We start from the raw sequence: 18,544 nt of genomic DNA, 5'->3' as shown, positions 1-18,544 counted from the left end.
GCTTTGTTAGAGTATAGAAATACGCCTATATCTCGTGAATTTAATTATAAATCACCATCTGAATTATTAATGGGAAGGAAAACTCAAGGATTGTTACCTAATTTCTATAAGCCTACTATTGAAAATAAAGAAACACAAAAAGTTTTGTATAAGAATGCAGAAAGACAAAAGTATTACTTTGATAGGAATTGTAAAAAGTTGAGTGACATTATAGAAGGACAGAAAGTTGTATTGTTAGAGAAACAAAAGCCTAACATGTATGCAAAGGTAGAATCTAAAGATGTAAGACCTAATTCATATAAGATTATTACGGAAAAGGGACAACAGTTAGAGAGAAACAGAAAATACTTAATTAATAGTAAAAATAAGGATAAGATAAATATGAAGGAGGAAAAAGATTGTATTGAAGATCAATTTAGTAATTTAAGAAGAAATAGTTTAGATAGCAGTGAGATAAATGGCCAGAGTAATAAAGTTGTTACTGAAAATGAAAATGTAGAGAATAAGAGTACAAGATCTGGAAGAAGGATTATTAAACCTGGTTATTTGTCTGACTATGTAACATAGTGTTGTTCTACTTAGAAATAGAGTTTGTTATAGGTACCTAAGTATTGTTTGACTAATTAACAGAGAGTGTAGTTTGCATCCTGTCTTTTTTAAATTCAGTATGTAAGTAGTCTTTATTTGTTTTGTTAAAAAAAGGGGGATGTGATATGGTGATAATAGTTACAACACTATTGAGTTGTTATTCTATGGACAACACTAGTATACATCATTATCTATGATTATAATACAAGTAAGCAAGGTGTGTTGAGTCTCTGTTCTATATAAAATAAAACAACAAGTTCTTTCAGCATATCGTGGTTTCCTTTAGAGTCTGTGCGGAAAGAGAACCGGCGTGGCGTAAAATGGAACTAACATTATGATTTTTACATGGCAACCCAATCCATCCATCTGTCAAATGTCAAACGTGATTTCGCATTGATACAGTTTTTTGTCGTGTTGTTTTCTTGTGATTTTTGATTAAAATCATGTCGAAAAGAGGTAAAACCTTACGCAGTTCTACAAGGGAATTAATATTTAATATTATTCAGTTTTGCCAGAGAGAGAAATCCGCGAAACACACCATTATTGACCTAAACAAAGTCACGGAACGTGTGGCAGCTATGTCCTGTAAGTATCCGTTTTATTTGAACGTTTTCTAGACTTCCTCGTAACCTCCGATCCCTGACATCTCGATATGTATACAAATTAGAAGTAATTCATTTAGATATGTGACAATATATATGAATAATTGATTGTTTTGTTGCTATCAATGTTTTTGGGTAGCAGGTACAAAGAGTGTTGATACTTTTCATTTATAATGCGTTTAGACTAACTTAAAATTTTGTTTTCAGGCTTAAGTAGAGATACAATATCTAAAATAAAAAAAGAAGGTTCCACAAATAACGGCGTGTGGTGCACACCAGGGAAAAAACGCAAAGGAAGACCAAACAAAGTCATTCTTGATGATTTTGATAAGTGCGTCATCCGTAACAAAATACGTGAATTTTATGCTGTAAGGAAGGAGGTACCGACTTTGAGGAAGCTACATCGTGTGTTAAAGGAAGACATAAACTTTTGCGGTGGAATCACTAGTCTCCGCGGGGTTTTAAAAGAACTGGGTTATAGATATAAAAAATGTGAGTCAAAACGAAAAGTTCTCATAGAGAGACATGATATCGTGGTCTGGCGCGCTAAATATTTGCGAATAATGAAACGCTTGAGGGCAACTGGAAAACCGGTTGTATATATTGATGAAACGTATATTCATACTGCACATGAAGTTAGTAAGTGTTGGCAAGGTCCCAATGAACCTGGTGTATCTAAAGCAATTTCTCTTTGTGAACGATATATTATAGTTCATGCTGGTAGCAGAGAAGGATTCATTGAAAATTGTTTACTTGCATATAAAACTAAAAGTATTTCAGCGGACTACCACCATGACATGAATCGAGATAATTTTACCAAGTGGACAAAAGAAAAACTCTTGCCAAACCTGTCTCAACCGTCTGTCATTGTGCTAGATAATGCATCCTATCATAGTACACGCATAAATAAACCTCCAAATAGCAATGACAGGAAAGAGACTTTGAAAAAATGGTTGGAAGATAATGGAATAGAATATCCAGTTGACGCGCTGAAAGCTGAACTTGTAAGTTTAGTAAAAAGGAACAAAGGAGAACCAGTATTTGAAATTGATCAACTACTTGAGGAGCATGGTCATACTGTTGTGAGGTTACCGCCATATCACTGCGACTTGAATGCTATTGAGATGATATGGAGCTTAGCAAAAAGACAAGTAGCATCAAAGAATGTGAACATATCAGCAAAAGAACTATTACCAATTATAAATGAATGCTTCAGAACTATTACCGCAGAACATTGGCGAAAAGAGTGTGATCATGTGATACATGTAGAACAAAAATATTGGGAACAAGACCGTTTAATGGAGGATATGCAAGAATTTATTATAAATGTAACAGATTCGAGCACATCAAGTTCAGAAGAAGATAATTCTTTGGATCTCTCTGGTAGTTCCAAACAAAGTTCAACCGTGTCCGGCATTCAATATTTAGAATCAGACTTTGATTATGATTCTGATCATGGAGCCAGTGAATAAATATAAAATTGTATAAATACATTTTTAGTTTTATTTTATACCTACTTTAACAAATTTACTTTAAACTGCACATTGCATCCATTCAGACATATCTTTGATATTATTTTGTGGCTTTTTCAAATTTTTATTATATACTTTATTCTCCTTAATTAAATACCTAAAAATTGACTTAACATTTATGATTATTAAAATAAATAAAAATATTATTAACTTAAAATTATATTCATCACAAAAATGAATCAATATTCTAACATCCACAAAATATCAAGATGTTACAGTCGCACTGTAATGACGAAACAGTGTTGTCAACATGACAAAAACGGTAATTAAGCACAGCTGCGCCTCTAAATCCTATGACGGTTCTCTTTCCGCACAGACTCTATATTACAGAATCTTTAAGTTCTAATCTTTTATGAAAATAATCTATTTTCGATCAATTATTCGCGAAACTAGCGCACGGTATTTTTATTTATTGATAAATCAAACAAGAAAGATCTTTCAGTTCTAATAAAGATAATCGATCGATTAACGCAACTCTAGCAGGAGGCTGTATGTCTCTCAGACTTTTGCACACATATGGCGAATTTAAAAAAAAAATGTCGGTACTGTGTACTGTCAGATTTGTTATCATTTGTTGAAATACTCCCGCGGTTATCGTGGAAATATAATAAGAGTTTACTAATTATCCTTTTAATACCATAAAAAAAAACGGTGTAACGTAGTAAATTTCATGGCAAAAATTATAGTGTCAAATTATTCATTCTAAGATTTTATTATTATGTAAGAAGTGGATTTAAACATATTTTTATTTTTCACCTTGGTTTTCGTTTAATATTCACAAGATTTTATCATGGAGCTCTCTAAGAAAGGTTCTATGAGTTCCCTTTATCTATCGCCGTTGTTGGTAAGTATGTTCAAAAGTTTAAATACAGTTTTCAAGAGTCTTGAATTTTAGGTTAGAATCATCAGCTGATATTTTTTAGTTTTAATTTTCCTCATATCCTACTGCAAGGTAAGCTGGGTATGGTTTCTGTCTAGTTATCTACAAAGTATTCTGTTTTTCTATTTGATAATTATAAACCACAAGTCGGAATTATCTATCTTTATCGTTATGAAAAGTAAACAAACTTGTTTTATTTACCATGTCTTAAAACTAAGGCTTGAAAAGTGTGGTTTGAATGACTATAATTTTAAATAAATAGTTTAAAAAATATATTTAGTAATTGGTAGAATTTATTAATTATCAATAGTCAAGGGGTCTAAAAAGAGCATTAGAAATAAGGTACAATGTAGGTTAATCGAGTCTGAAGTAAGCTGAGCCTGTATTTCAGGCAAAAAAAAATTTCTCATAATTGTAGCGAAATTTGTTGTAGAGATTTCCCAGTAAGTAACTAGAGTACATGTGTTGGGAATGACTTGCAACTCCCCTTTGGTATACATAAGATTTTAAAACATATAGGTATATAAACACATTAAAAAGAAAAAATTGAATTAAAAGAAAATGTGCTGCAAAATTGGCAAAACAACACACTCAAGGAAAAACTACATTCTCTCACTGCAACAGCTTCCACCAATTACTCTCTGTGGAAATTTACAAAAAGCTACAATAGACCCGTAGAAGCCAAGCATCCAATCAAAACAGGAGGAACCATATGAGCTCGAACAGCACAAGAAAAAGCGAATATCTTTGCCTCACATTTGTCACAAGTCTTTACAGCTAATGAAACAATGGACGGGATATTCGATAAAACAGTTGACAACATTTTAGAACAAGATCTGCAGCTTTCAACCCCTCCAAAACCGGTAACAACACGGGAGGTCTGGAATACCATCAAATATCTAAAAGACAGAAAAGCACCTGGCTTTGATCTCATTACCAAAGAAGTGCTGATACAACTACCTAAAAAAGCTGTAGTGTTTCTGACCATGCTCTTTAACGGAATTTTCAGAGTGCAATATGTCCCACAAGTGTGGAAGGTGTCACAGATACTGTGAAGTCACTTCCTACAGACCTATCAGCTTATTACCAATTTTGTCTAAAATCTTAGAAAAATTACTTTTAAGAAGAATCCAGCCAATCCTAGAAGAAAATAATTCAATACCTAATCACCAGTTTGGGTTCAGGCAAGGTCATTCTACAGTAGAACAGGTGCACAGAGTATGCGACACTATAAGAAATACCCTAGAACAAAAGGAGTACTGCTCATCTGCATTCCTGGATATTCAGCAAGCTTTTGATAAAGTCTGGCATAAGGGCCTACTCTGCAAGCTGAAAACTAATCTCCCGCATAGTTATTTCGGGATCTTCAAATCGTACTTGTCAGAAAGGCTTTTCCAAATAAAATATGATGACGCGACATCCTCTCTGTGTGAAGTTAACGCTGGGGTGCCACAGGGCTCTATCCTCGGCCCGATACTCTACACAATCTATACTGCCGACTTGCCACAGGTTGACGGTGTAACGACTGCTACGTTTGCCGACGATACAGAAATTCAACAAAGGCAACACAAAAGCTACAGAAAAGCCTTAACCAAATCACAAAGTGGCTGCAAAATTGGAGAATAAAAGCTAGTGCAACGAAATCTGTGCAATGCACCTTCACTTTACGGAAAGGCAACTGCCCGCCGGTAACCTTAGAAAATACCATGTTACCCCATTCAGAGAGTGTAAAATACCTCGGCCTCCACCTTGACCGACGATTAACCTGGAAACAACATATTAAAACAAAAAGAGAACAACTAAATATAAGATTTAAATCTCTACACTGGCTTTTAAAACGTAACAGCAAACTGTCGACTGATAACAAACTTCTCATCTATAAAATTATCCTGAAACCAGTCTTAGCTAGCCAGATTAGCTAATTATGAGTAGCTGTCTCCGCTGGAAGACACACTCTACCTGACAATACACTTATACCAAATCTGCTCATAGTAAACAAAAAAAAAATACTGATTGCAGATATAGCCAGGAGAACAAAAAAAAAAAAGAAAATGTGAGTGAGAGCAAATGAGTAAGTGTGATCTGCGTGGGTGAGCGTAGTATGTATGGAGGTGTGTGAGAGGGTGAGTGTGTGTGTGTGTGAGTGCATGTGTACGGCAATAGATTAAGTAAATACTCTATCTTTTTAGCACCCCTGACTAATCAGGTTTTTCTTTTTTTTTAATGGTTTTTAATGTTTGTAGGCCGGAGCAGTGGCAGGTTTCTCGGTAGATGTGACATTGTACCCGCTGGACACGTTGAAGACTCGTCTGCAAAGTCAGCAGGGATTCCATAAGGCTGGCGGATTCCGTGGAGTCTACAAGGGTCTGCTTATTTTGGTTCATTTTTTTTACCTTTGTTGAGTTTGCACTTGGACCCAGACTTGCCTGAAGGCATTGACGAGGCCTAAGATGCAGTGAGCTCACCAAGAAGGTGTCTGTTCACTCTGGCCTTGAAAGCACCCGTTACCCAGTTATAAATGTGATAAAATGCAGTGGTGGACAAACATCAACTCAAGATTTGAGGTTGAATAACTAAGTCTACATAAATAATTATATAGGTATTGTGTACTTTCTATCATGGTAGACAATTTAAAAAAAAACTTTACTATGCGTTCAGTTCTGTAATGTTCTATCTACTGACAGAAACCTGGCACAAACACATAAATAAAACTAACGTGAATTAAATTCTTCAGGTCTAATGACAGTTGTGGCGACGTCGATGCCCATGTCAGCATTGTTCTTCATGTCATACGAAGGCACGAAGTCAACCCTACTGCCACACGCGGCGAGCCACTGGGCGCCAGCTGTGCATATGTTCGCAGCCAGTGTTGGGGAAGTGGTAAGCAGTGTTGCCTATATCTTCTCTTCTTCTATCGTGTGCAGGGTTATTATTGAGCTGCCAAAGGCCCCTGACATGACTCATGTAACAACTACGTACTTACATCAGTAAGTAGGACTTGGAGCCATTGGCAAGAGATTATGGAACGTTTGTGGCCAAAGGATCATTACCGTCCTCAATGGACTGGCTGGTAAAGTCCCGAAGTTTAGTCTCAAATGCCCCACTACACCCCAAGTAGGTTGGCTTACCTAGTCAACAATTACACGCATAATGGGCCATCTTAGAATCTAAATGCTGAAAAAGAGCCCACTAACATAACATATATATAACTTATCGTAAATATGACGTCTTAGCTATTTTTAGTGTTAAAGTAATCAGTTATCAGTTAGCACATTGAATCTCCCGCTTTTCCTATATCCATTCCCATACATCCATTCATTCGACCAACGACCCATTTCGCTCTCGTCCGATTGCTCTCTTCAAGTGTGCGTACAGACATCATCATCAGCCCATTAACGTCCCCACTGCAGGTGCACGGGCCTTCCCTATGGATGGATACGAGTAGGGAGGGAGAACGGGCCTTAAACCATCACGCGGGCCCAGTGCGGATTGATGGTTATTAACGACTGCTAGTGCAGCCGGGACCAACAGCTTAAAGTGCCTTACACACATCATAACATAATATTGTGTCAAAAAATCATAAAAACTACATAAGTGACCATCTTCATCTTCTAAACTTCACCGTGAACAAGTAAAAAGGGGCGCCCCTCAGGAACAGCATTCCAGCCAAGGGAAGTTACACGGTGGTTAAAATGGCCACATTGAAGCGATTCATCTAAGAAAGCAATATTGCAATTTGACATTTGCGCATATAAAAGTAAGTGCGCAACTGCACACATTTGTCACATAGCAATAATATTGCTTTTTCAGATGAATTGCTTTGATGCGGCCTTTTTAACCCCCCAGAACCCCAGAACCTTTCATTTTCCTTCCTTTAAAGTGCTCACAACCCGGCAAGGCAGCCTTTTGGACTTACAGTCGTGAGCTGTCGAAATCATTAACATTTAGGTATTCTTGGTTTTAGTTCGCGTGTGTCATCCGCGTCCCAGCTGAGATAGCTAAGCAACGGAAACAAACCTACGTCGGCTCCGGAACACGCAGCGCCATCTCTATTCTACTTGAAGTAAGAATATTTAATAACAGTAACTCAAGACTATAAGTGGCGTAGTCAGATTTACATCCTTCGCCCAGAGGTACCCACACCTCACCAAGATTTCTGTTAGACCAACGTGATAGGTGAGCCGTATCGCTGTCTATAATGGTCGAGTCAACTGTTGAGTTCATGGTTGGACTTATGATCCAAATTAATTAGCAATATAATGTACCCACTTTAGGACTCTGTCGCACTAACATAATACATTTAGTGATACTTACAGTTCAATTTGTCAAAAAAATTAATGTGACATGGTACCAAAGTGTATACATATATATGCTCGTGACCGGACACCAGTCTCTCTCACAATATAAACATGTTCACTGTGGGTAGTACTATGCTAAGTTTTATTGTAATTGTGAGTGAGAATTTAACTTTTTTTATTATTTATTATTATTATTTGTATGTCGTTTCCATGTCTCGGGCCTACGGAGTCCCGGACTTTTGGAAGGCGTGGGTGGGGCCGAAGCCAACACGTAGAGGCCCCTTAAGACAGTTTAATCTAAATGTGGTGTGACACTAACCGGCGATTATCCCTGTATGCACTATGGGAGTGCACCCAAAGACAATCCCCGGTTCGTGTAGGACTATTGCAGATTATGGGAACAAAGGGAACTGGGCTATTGGGTTGGGGGTTAGTGGACAGGGATACTGGAGCTTTATTATTATTATACAAATTACCAGGCATACAAGTCGGAAGGCATGCGCAAGGGCGTGTACCGAGGGTTCCTATCGACTGTCGCACGAGACTTGCCGTTCAGCTTCATAGAGCTGCCAGTGTGGGAGCTGATGAAGGCCACGGTGAGGCAGCACAACAACGGAGAGATCACCAGCTTGCAGGTATGTTCTTCTTCAGCAGGGCTAACATGCGCAAATTGATAACATAACATAACAAATACTTTATTGCACAAACAGGAAAAAACAAAATACAAAAACAAAAGAGAAATAGAATGAGTACAATAGGCGGCCTTATTGCTAAGTAGCAATCTCTTCCAGGCAACCTTTAAGTAAACTAAGTAAGATAAGTTTGTTTTTTTGCCCTAACATGCGTGCCACGTGATTTTGTTCGTATTTTGACAGAACTACACGACTTATTTGGGTTCACGTATTAGCACCAATCGACAAAACGACATAATTATATCGTCAGAATCGATAAAATGACCGTGACAAAATTTTATCACGTTGCACACAGCCCTATTGGAGTGGTTGGCACCGACCCCACCCATGGTGCATGACTAATAAAACTGACTGAACTTTCTTCTTCTATCGTGTGGGCTGTGAGGTGAATTAGCGACCTCATCAACCCTGGTATCAGGTTTACTATTGAAGCCCCTGACATGGCTACGTACTTACATCAGTAAGCAGTAACCGTGACCAACGGCTTAACGTGCCTTCCGAAGCACGGATCATCTTACTTACGGACAATAGGGTGATCGGTCTGCAACGTCCTAACCAAACTAGGGATCACAAAGCGATTTTGTGATTATGTCCCTACCGGGATTCGAATCCTGGACCTCCGGATCGTGCATCGAAAGCTCAACCACTGGACTACAGAGGTTGAGTCTTCAGACTCTGACCATATAAGTAACTAGACGCCGTTTGCAATACAATTTAAACTGGTCTAACTCTTCAGAGCGCAGTATGCGGCTCCCTGGCCGGTGGGTTCGCCGCAGCAGCCACGACACCTCTTGACCTCGCAAAGACGCGAATAATGCTGGCCGAACACACCACATCGCCCAAGCTGCGCGTCCTAGCCGTCCTAGAGCACACCTACTGCACCCGCGGCCTTCGCGGCCTGTTCGCAGGCGTCGCGCCCAGGACGACAGCATTCATGATCGGCGGCTTCGTCTTCTTCGGAGTCTATGATGACGTCAAAGCCGTCCTGGAGAAGAAGTTTAGTTAGTGAAAGTGTTGGTAGGACCATGGTATAAGAAGACCAGGTATGCTCAATCCTATAAAAAAACTAGCACCTGCTATTCCATCCTATATCTTTAAAATGGTACCTCGACCCCAAAGCATGCGTAACGGCCGTGGTGGGGGTTTAGCCTATTACATTCGGCAAGGTATTAATACTAGGATTATTAAACACGATAACTCTTCTATTGAGCAATGGTGGCTCAGAACAAATATTAATGGTAGAAAAATAGCAATTGGCACGGCATATCGGCCAGAATGGCTAACTGTCGATGCTCTTCTGGATGTTTTATCGTGTACAATCTCCACTCTTGCGAACTTCGATAACATTATCTTATTGGGTGATTTTAACATTGATCAGTTGACCATTGCAGATAGTAAGTTTAAAAAGTTCCATACATTTTTACAAGCCGTGAATCTAACCCAAATTGTAACGGAACCCACACATTTTACAGATCATAGCGCGACTCTTGTGGATGTTATATGTACTGATATAGAACACAAGCAGGTTGAGCTGTGCTACCCTTCTGGTTTACGTGGTCACGCTATGGTTTTTGCGTCTCTGAATATAAAGAAAGATAAATACGTGCCCAGATATATTACTTACAGGCCAATTAAGGACATAGACGTTAAAGTGTTTGATAAAGACTTGCAAACTTATGACTGGTTCTCCCTGAGTCATGTTCAATCAGTTGACGACATGTTAATACTTTTTAATACTTTTGTGCTAGACATATTCGATCGCCACGCTCCTAAAAAGGTGGTCTACTTGAAAAATAAACCAATCCCGTGGCTGACCGATAACACAAATTTAATTATGGATATGAAAAACAAAGCATTACAAAAATATCGTTCCACTCATTGTGACTGTGACAAACTATATTATAAACAGTTGCAAAAACAAATGGATATTATGTTATTTAATGATAAACGTGCTTTTTTTAATCAGTCTATCAATTGTAATGCTGCAGATCCAAAGAGCCTGTGGAAGAATCTTAAAAAGAATATATTGCCCGATTCCTCAAATAAGGAAAGTCTTCCTGCGAAATTTTCTGACCCCAACGAGATAAATAAGCATTTTTTGCAACTTCCCAACTGTGAAAATATCCCCGATACAGAATTTACTTTTTTTAATTCTCATACTTTTGGTGCAGCCACCTTTTGTTTGAGGGAGGTGGATGAAGGTGATGTCACTAAGGCTATTTTGTCGATACAGTCTAATGCTCAGAGCTACGATGATATTAACATGGATATGGTGTTGATGACACTACCTTTTACTTTGCCTTTTATCACTGCCATTATAAACAAATCAATCACTTCTGGGACATTTCCATCCATATGGAAAACTGCTCTCATTACACCGATCCCCAAGAATAGTAATGCAAACGAATTTAAAGACCTTAGACCGATTAGCATCTTACCCTTTCTCTCTAAGGTGCTTGAGAAAATTGTCTTCTGGCAACTGTCAAAATTTGTTGATGATAATAACATCCTACCTAGTAACCAATCTGGTTTCCGTAAGGGTTTTGGCACCAGCACTGCACTGTTGGATGTTATAGACAATGTTTTGGCAGCACAAGAAATAGGGCAGGCTACTCTGCTTACCTTATTAGATTTCTCACGAGCTTTTGACTCAATTAGTATTCCTCTGCTCATAAGCAAAATGTCCTATTACGGATTTGAAGCTACAACAATATCTTGGTTCTCCAGTTACTTAACCAATAGATTTCAATTAGTTCAAATACGTTTAGGCAACGGGAAGACTGTCCGCTCTCAAGTAGAACCTCTGAATAGAGGGGTGCCCCAAGGATCTATACTGGGCCCTCTTCTTTTTATTATTTATACTGCCGACATAACTAAGCACATCAAATACTGCAAATATCACATCTATGCAGATGATGTACAAGTATACATACATGTTGACCCGCATGACGTATCTCCTGCTTTAAACAATTTGAATGAAGACCTTAATAGTATAAGTCAATGGTCTGCTCACAATGCTTTATTACTTAATTCAAGTAAGTCTCATTTTATGATTTTAGGTTCCAAAAATCAGGTGGATAAAACAACTCAACAGAATCCCAGAGTAGAAGTTCTCGGTACTCCCATAGAGTGTGTTGCTAGGGCGCGAAATTTGGGTGTACTTATGGACAGTAAATTACGTTTTGAAGACCATGTATTAAGTGTTGTAAAGAATTGTATGTTTCGGTTAAAAATATTATATAAAATTCGTCCTTTCCTTAATGAAGAACTACGTTTGACGTTATGTGAATCACTAATTTTATCAAAATTAAACTATTGCGACGTAGTTATCGGTCCATGTCTTTTGTCTACTTCGAAGCGCGCCCTACAACGAGTACAAAATGCATGTATTAGATTCTGCTACAAGGTTCCCCCCCGTAGTCATATTACGCCGTGGCTAAATACTAAGGGACTACTCAATATGGAATCTAGAAGAAATCTTCACTTGGCCTCGTTGGTTCTGTCTGTGATAAAAAGTAAAAAGCCTCCATACCTATTTGATAAAATCACATGGAAATCTTTCAGGTTTAACTCTAGGTACGTAAATACTTTCCTCCTTGTAACACCTTTCCACAAAACAAGAGCATTCGAGGGGAGTTTTCGCCATCAGGCCACTAAATGCTGGAATGATCTTCCTCCACCACTTCGTAAACCTTCCATGGGTTCTGTTCGTTTCAAACAAACATTAAAAGTCTTTCTGCTCAAAAAGCAAATGTTGCTCTGATGGCCTAGGACTCCAGGAATGGGTTACAATTACAATGATAAAAAAAACATATCATTAATGAACTTATTATTCTTTCGAAGTTTTTTATTTATTTATACTATACAATGAATCTGGTCTGTTTTTAGCATTAAAAAAAAAATAATAATAATAATAAAAAAAAAAAAAAAAAAAAAAAAAAAAATTACCTACATACTTCTATGTTTAAAAATAAATAAATATAGACATATATTTTGTTGTTATGCATTGTTCGTTGAATAACTATATAAGTATATAATAAATAATACATATCTATAAAAGTATGAAATATTATAAAATAAAGTATCATAATTAGCTATATATATTTAGTTTATCCAGTTTGTACGTTAAGTAAATTTTTTACATATTCAAACCAACATATTATTATATCTATGTATCTAACTGTATCTATAGCTGCTTCCCCGGGATTTGTCGAATGATGTAGGTGCGACTGAAAATCAGCGTTTGCTTCCCTTTGGGGCAAACATATGCTGAGTCGTTTTACCTTTTCAAATAAATGCGCACTATCTCACACAACACTTTTGTTATTAATTTTATTTCTTTTCTTTTGTGTAAATGTTTATAGCCTATAAGTGTTATTTCAATGTTATGTTTTTGTTTTGTGTGCTGTTTGTTTGAATAAACGTTTTCTCTCTCTCTCTCTCTCTCTCTCTCTATAACAAGCCGCCATTGCTAGCCCATTGATGACGTAAGTGTTACCATTGAATTGGTATCTCCAACATTCCAAGACGTAAATTTTATTATAGAAGAATAAATAAAATAAATGTATTTAATTACTTACTACTACTTGTCACATATTAAAACTGTAAGTAAATCTTTTAATAAAGGTACTTACAAAATTTCCTTACAAAGTAAATTAAAAACATTGGACGAGGGTAATTTATTTTTTACGAAATGGCAACCCAGGGTGGGATGACGTCAGCTGGGTTAACCTTGAACTGCTAGCTGTCAGTTTTGAGCATACCTGATTTTCTTATACAACGGGTAGGACAATAATAGCCGTAGTCTAGGGTTTCCACTGACGCGGAGATGGGCGGAGAAGAGCGGAGATGTGCGGGTTTGACCAATCACAGCGTTCGAGAGAGCGAAAAACGAAGACGCTCTGTCACTTTCTCCCTCACGGTGATTGGTCGATTCCTGCACATCTCCGCTCCCCTCCGCACAGCTCCGCGTCAATGGAAACGCAGCCTTAACTCTCCTCAGTCAAGGCGACCTCAAGGCCTTCCTCGAACTCACCTCAAAATCGGTATTCTTAACCGGCGCCTCAACCTTACCTCGAGTGTACTGCAGTAAGGCATGACGTCATTACTTTCGTATTATTATGTTGGCAGTACGATATGCTCGACTCCAGTGAGTAAAGTCCTCAAGTCGAGGACGTAAATGTCAACAAAACAAAATGCTCAGCTGAGGCCGAGTCGAGTGGAGGAAGAGTCGAGTGGAGGAAGAGTCGAGTGTACATCTTGAAATACGTTTGTAAGTGTTGAATAAGTGAGTACAAAGTGAAATTAGTATAAGTATTACTGTTGCCGAGCTATCGATAGTTTGACTATCAATACTTGACCTTGAAAATCATATATTGATTACATTATTTTTTACCCGTGCTTAATAAAAAAAAATGCATAAAGAATGCTACACCGACAAAAGCGTGTCTCTTAAATTAGTGATGATAATAACCCGTGCTTAGGGAAACTCGCAAAGAAAAAATTTAAAACGAAAAAAATTGATCCTGACGGGCCTTGAACCTGCAGCTCTTGTCAAGCCGAAATGAGCGTTTTATGACGATACATAGATCGAAAGAATTTCGCATGGACAGGAGGAGAACCCGGTGGTTTAATGGTTAACACGCTCGTCCCGGCTTGACAAGAGGTGCGAGTTCAAATCCAGTCAGTCAGATTTTTTTTTTTTTTTTTTCTTTGTCATAACTATTGATGGGCAGGGAAAGAAAAAATTGGGTGGGAAAGAAAAAATATCGGGAAAATATGGGAAAATAAAATAAACACCCGAAAAATTCCCGAATCATGGGAAAATATTTTTTATTTAATTATTTTTAATCTTATTATTATTTGTATGTCGTTTCCATGTCTCGGGTCGGGTCTGTCATGGAGTCCCGGACTTTTGGAAGGCGTGCGTGGGGCCGAAGCCAACACGTAGAGGCCCCTTAAGACAATTTACTCTAAATGTGTTGTGACACCAACCGGCGATTATCCCTGTATGCACTTTGGGAGTGCACCCAAAGACAATCCCTGGTTCGTGTAGGACTATTGCAGATTATGGGAACAAAAGGAACTGGGCTATTGGGTTGGGGGTTAGTGAACCTATATACTGGGGCTACTGCGCCTGCTCGACCAATGTTAATAACAGAGATACTTTGGGCAGGCGGTGACTCGTCACTCACTGGTTGGGCCACCTATCTAGCCGACGCGACTGGACGGCAAGACAGCAACATGGTTGTGAGCATCTCAGGGTGTCAAGAGGTGTACACCGCTTTCTGCGAGGCGGTTTACTCGCCTTACCAACTCGCGACTTATGCATCTTTCGCTTCCACCCTGCGAGCGTACCTATAGCTCTAACGCCCCACTCTGGCTGGCCAATGAAGGCAAGCCAGAGGTGAGAGTCCTGCGGCCCCCGCTAAGGTCCACTCCGGCCAACCAGTACTGTCACCATCTTTGTTGCTCTTCTTTGGACTCTCTCTAGTAGTGCAATGTCCTTCCGATAGTAAAGTCTCCATATTTGAAACCCATGTTCTAACAGCGGTCTGACGTAAGTAAGTTTTGTAAAGCCTAAGAAACAATTCCGTATCTATATGATAAAAAGCTTTTCTAATTATGTATAAAAGGGAGTTATCCTTCTTAGTGATTCCAATAATGTGTTCGTCCCACTTTAGATTATGTGTTATCGTTATGCCAAGGTCCTTTTGTTTTTTAACACACTCGAGAGGTTTTGAGTCAATGGTGTAACTCAACGTAGGGTGGTTACTGCCAACATGCAACACAGTGCATTTGTCTACGTTTAATGTGATTAGCCAATCTCGGGTCCAAGCAATTACTCTATCAAGATCATCTTGGATTATATTATGGCTAATAAGTGGATTCCCCGTTATTTTCGTGTCATCTGCAAAGAGTGATATATCAGACATGATACCATGTTTAAGATATGTAAGGTAGATACTGAATAAAATAGAGAATGTGCGATTTGACAGGAAGTCTTCAATCCACTTCACGACATTGCCTCTGATTCCAAAGGGCTCTAATTTAGCAATCAATGGTGTGACAGGAACTCGATCAAAAGCTTTTCCATAGTTCAAGTAAATAATATCTGTAGGTATTCGTGCCTCCCAATTTCTTGCACAAAACCATGTTGCTCCTCGATGATGACATTCTCTCGTGCCAACAGCATCCTATATGTCCTATAATATGTAGATATCTTTGCATGGAATTATTAAAATCGAACATTCCATTCAAAATATATTACAAAGGAGATCATCGGCTTTCCATACTTTGGCCGGCCCAAATTTGAAAGTGCCGGTCAGAGAAAAAAAATGTGTCAAACCTTTCGAGTAGATTGTTCTCAATATTTTTTAATAACACCAAACATCTATGACCATTATTTTGACATTATTTTTGGAATTTACGTTTTAGTTGAAATATGAAAAATGCCGACCAGCAAAAATATCATGTTGAGAGTATCGAGTAGATGTCTGTTAACATTTTTTTCTATAGCGCCAAACTTGTATGACCATTAGTTTGGCTTTTAGTGTATTTTAAAAATTTTGTTTCTTATTTATTTTGTATGAAAATAAAGTGCTTTGGGTAAAAATGCGGTACGGCGGATTACAAAGGACCTTTAGAACATTTAATAATCTGGCGCAAAACATTTTTGACCGTTATCTTGACTTTTTATTCGTCTCTCTTTCCGTTTTGGTTCAAATGGGAAAATGTCAGCCAGCGAAACAAAATAAGTCAAATCTTTTGGTAAACGACTTGAACGACGTATTTTTACTATACTACCAAATGTCGACTTTGGCTTTTATTGGACTTTTTAAAAAAACTTTTTTTTATACATTTTAACAATGACAACAAGCAGAGCTTTCCCAATGGCTAGTTATTAGTCAGATAAATACTTACTTTGTGTTTTTGTTTTGTGTGTTGTTAGGTGAACTTCTATATTAATACTATCTGATTTTAGATATGACGTTGGCTGTAGTTTTTGCATTCGACTCAACGTTACGGCCTAAGTTTAGGTTGAATTATGGTATTGATTCACCTTGACCGTAAATGGTTACCACCCTCCAAAGATAAGCTTGCCATCTAGTGACGAAACTCGTATATTGGCATGACGTCTGAAGTATCTGTTAGGGAAAACAGGAGTCGGGTAGGTGTACTTTGCAAGTATGCCTATCACAATATCCTGGTGCTACTCAGCCGATAACATAGTAGGTACCTCTATCACCCCACTGTTTATTCCTTGTATACACTTTTCTTTAAAAAAAGTAGTTTCTTAAGCGTGTATCACCATCAGGTAAGGTAGTGGTCAAACGCAAACCTATTTTTCAAAAGACGACCACCATATTATGCCTTTAGCAAGATAGTTCCATTATCACTAGATAAAACTTTTTTTTGATTTTTGGAAAATCGAATTAAGTTCAAAATATTGATCATAGTCGTTTAATGCCATAGTAATAAACATTCTGACGATCCTTTAAATAACGCGCCTGTTATATTTTATTTTTATACAAAATGAATCAAAACTCAAGTTTTTTTTAAATCCAACAAAAGCCAAACTAATTAATAGTCATACACGTTTTTGTCATAGTGAATAATGTTTACAGGTATCTTCTCGATAGCTTTGACATGTGTTTTTTGCTGACCGGCACTTTTCACACAGAAACTATAACGTAAAGTCCAACAAAAGTCAAAATAATGGTCATAGACGTTTGGTGCCCTAATAATAAATGGTCAAATGGATAAGTTCTAACGGGATATACAAATATTGTTTCATGGCCGGCACTTTACATTTTCACCAAAAATGTATGAAAAATACAGTTTTTTAAAATTTAATAAAACCGAAGATATTGACCCTACAGCTTTGGTGCCATAGTAATAAATGCTCATATGGATAAGATCTAACGTAATATAGCAAAATTATTTTTTGGCCGGCACTTTGACTTCTGGGCCGAAATCCGATGATCTCTTTTAAGTTTTTTAAGAGTTCATACGACACTACGACAGAAGATAAATTGGGCATAAGTAGGCATACATTATATTTAAATGGTCTTTGTTGGAAATCCTTACTTTTAATACAAATATATGCGATAAAAAATATTTTGAAATGGGAATTTTTCGGGTTTTTTCCCTCAGAATTGGGAAAATTCCCAAATCGCGGGAATTTTCCGGGTAAGAACCCAACACTAGTCATAACTAATAAGTAAGATGATCCATGCTTAGACACTTTAAGCCGTTGCGGTTACTAGGTACTTACTGATGTAAGTACGTAGTCATTACATGAATGTCAGGGTCCTTTGGCCTTTGGACTTTTATTTTCGATTTAAATTTCTCATATATCGATTGCCTGTGATTTTTGCAAGAGCTTTCGATGTGTTAGTAGTTCAAAATTATCGATAGTATACATGATTTTCAAGGTCAAACCCCCTTGGAGAACTCAAACATGACGGCGAATATTATTTCCTATTAATTATATTTGTTAAAAACACCTCCACCAACCCGCATTGGAGCAGCGTGGTGGAGTATGCTCCTTACCCCCTCCGGTTGATTGAGGGGAGGCCTGTGCCCAGCAGTGGGACTTATATAGGCTGTTTATGTATGTTATGTTTAATTATATTTGTTACGTTATGTTGTTGTGAATTTATTATTTCATAATTGTTATTCTTCCGAGAGAAATTATAAAACTATGAGATATAAATATATGGTACGAGACACACTCGCTGAAAGACGGTGATATTATTTGAATGTTAGATAACTAATTTAGATAGGTATTAGATAAAATATACAATTATTTTGTTTTAATTTGTTGTTTGATTGAAGTCTAATACTAAGGGTCTATTAATAAACTATTCTCAGCTTCGAGACTGCCCTCAAGATCATGTCAATGTGACTGATTTTATATAAAAACAGAGACTTGAGCATGATCTTGAGG

The 18,544-nt window shown here is 37.6% G+C and overlaps 2 protein-coding genes across 2 annotated transcripts; both read left to right on the top strand.

Moving 5' to 3' along the window:
* Nucleotides 1–969: 969 nt before the first annotated feature.
* Nucleotides 970–2,723, top strand: LOC126376582 (uncharacterized). Its single transcript, XM_050024068.1, has 2 exons — nt 970–1,173; nt 1,398–2,723. The coding sequence occupies exons 1-2, from the start codon at nt 1,032–1,034 to the stop codon at nt 2,660–2,662; spliced, it is 1,407 nt and encodes a 468-aa protein (XP_049880025.1). The 5' UTR covers nt 970–1,031; the 3' UTR covers nt 2,663–2,723.
* Nucleotides 2,724–3,288: 565 nt separating this feature from the next.
* LOC126376678 (S-adenosylmethionine mitochondrial carrier protein-like) lies at nt 3,289–9,650 on the top strand. The gene is made up of 6 exons (XM_050024228.1): nt 3,289–3,566; nt 5,846–5,966; nt 6,337–6,482; nt 7,567–7,665; nt 8,380–8,535; nt 9,329–9,650. The coding sequence occupies exons 1-6, from the start codon at nt 3,513–3,515 to the stop codon at nt 9,596–9,598; spliced, it is 846 nt and encodes a 281-aa protein (XP_049880185.1). The 5' UTR covers nt 3,289–3,512; the 3' UTR covers nt 9,599–9,650.
* The last annotated feature ends 8,894 nt before the right edge of the window (nt 9,651–18,544 follow it).

Source organism: Pectinophora gossypiella, chromosome 21 (genome assembly GCF_024362695.1).
Source record: "Pectinophora gossypiella chromosome 21, ilPecGoss1.1, whole genome shotgun sequence".
NCBI lineage: Eukaryota > Metazoa > Arthropoda > Insecta > Lepidoptera > Gelechiidae > Pectinophora > Pectinophora gossypiella.
This window is presented reverse-complemented; position numbering and strand designations above follow the sequence as displayed.

Bases quoted from the DNA above. Each gene is read 5' to 3' on its own strand.
- LOC126376582 (XM_050024068.1), top strand. From the start codon at position 1,032: ATGTCGAAAAGAGGTAAAACCTTACGCAGTTCTACAAGGGAATTAATA. The intron at 1,174-1,397 runs GTAAGTATCCGT...TTTTGTTTTCAG, and splicing joins ACGTGTGGCAGCTATGTCCT to GCTTAAGTAGAGATACAATA.
- LOC126376678 (XM_050024228.1), top strand. From the start codon at position 3,513: ATGGAGCTCTCTAAGAAAGGTTCTATGAGTTCCCTTTATCTATCGCCG. The intron at 5,967-6,336 runs GTCTGCTTATTT...TAAATTCTTCAG, and splicing joins ATTCCGTGGAGTCTACAAGG to GTCTAATGACAGTTGTGGCG. The intron at 6,483-7,566 runs GTAAGCAGTGTT...TCTTGGTTTTAG, and splicing joins CAGCCAGTGTTGGGGAAGTG to TTCGCGTGTGTCATCCGCGT.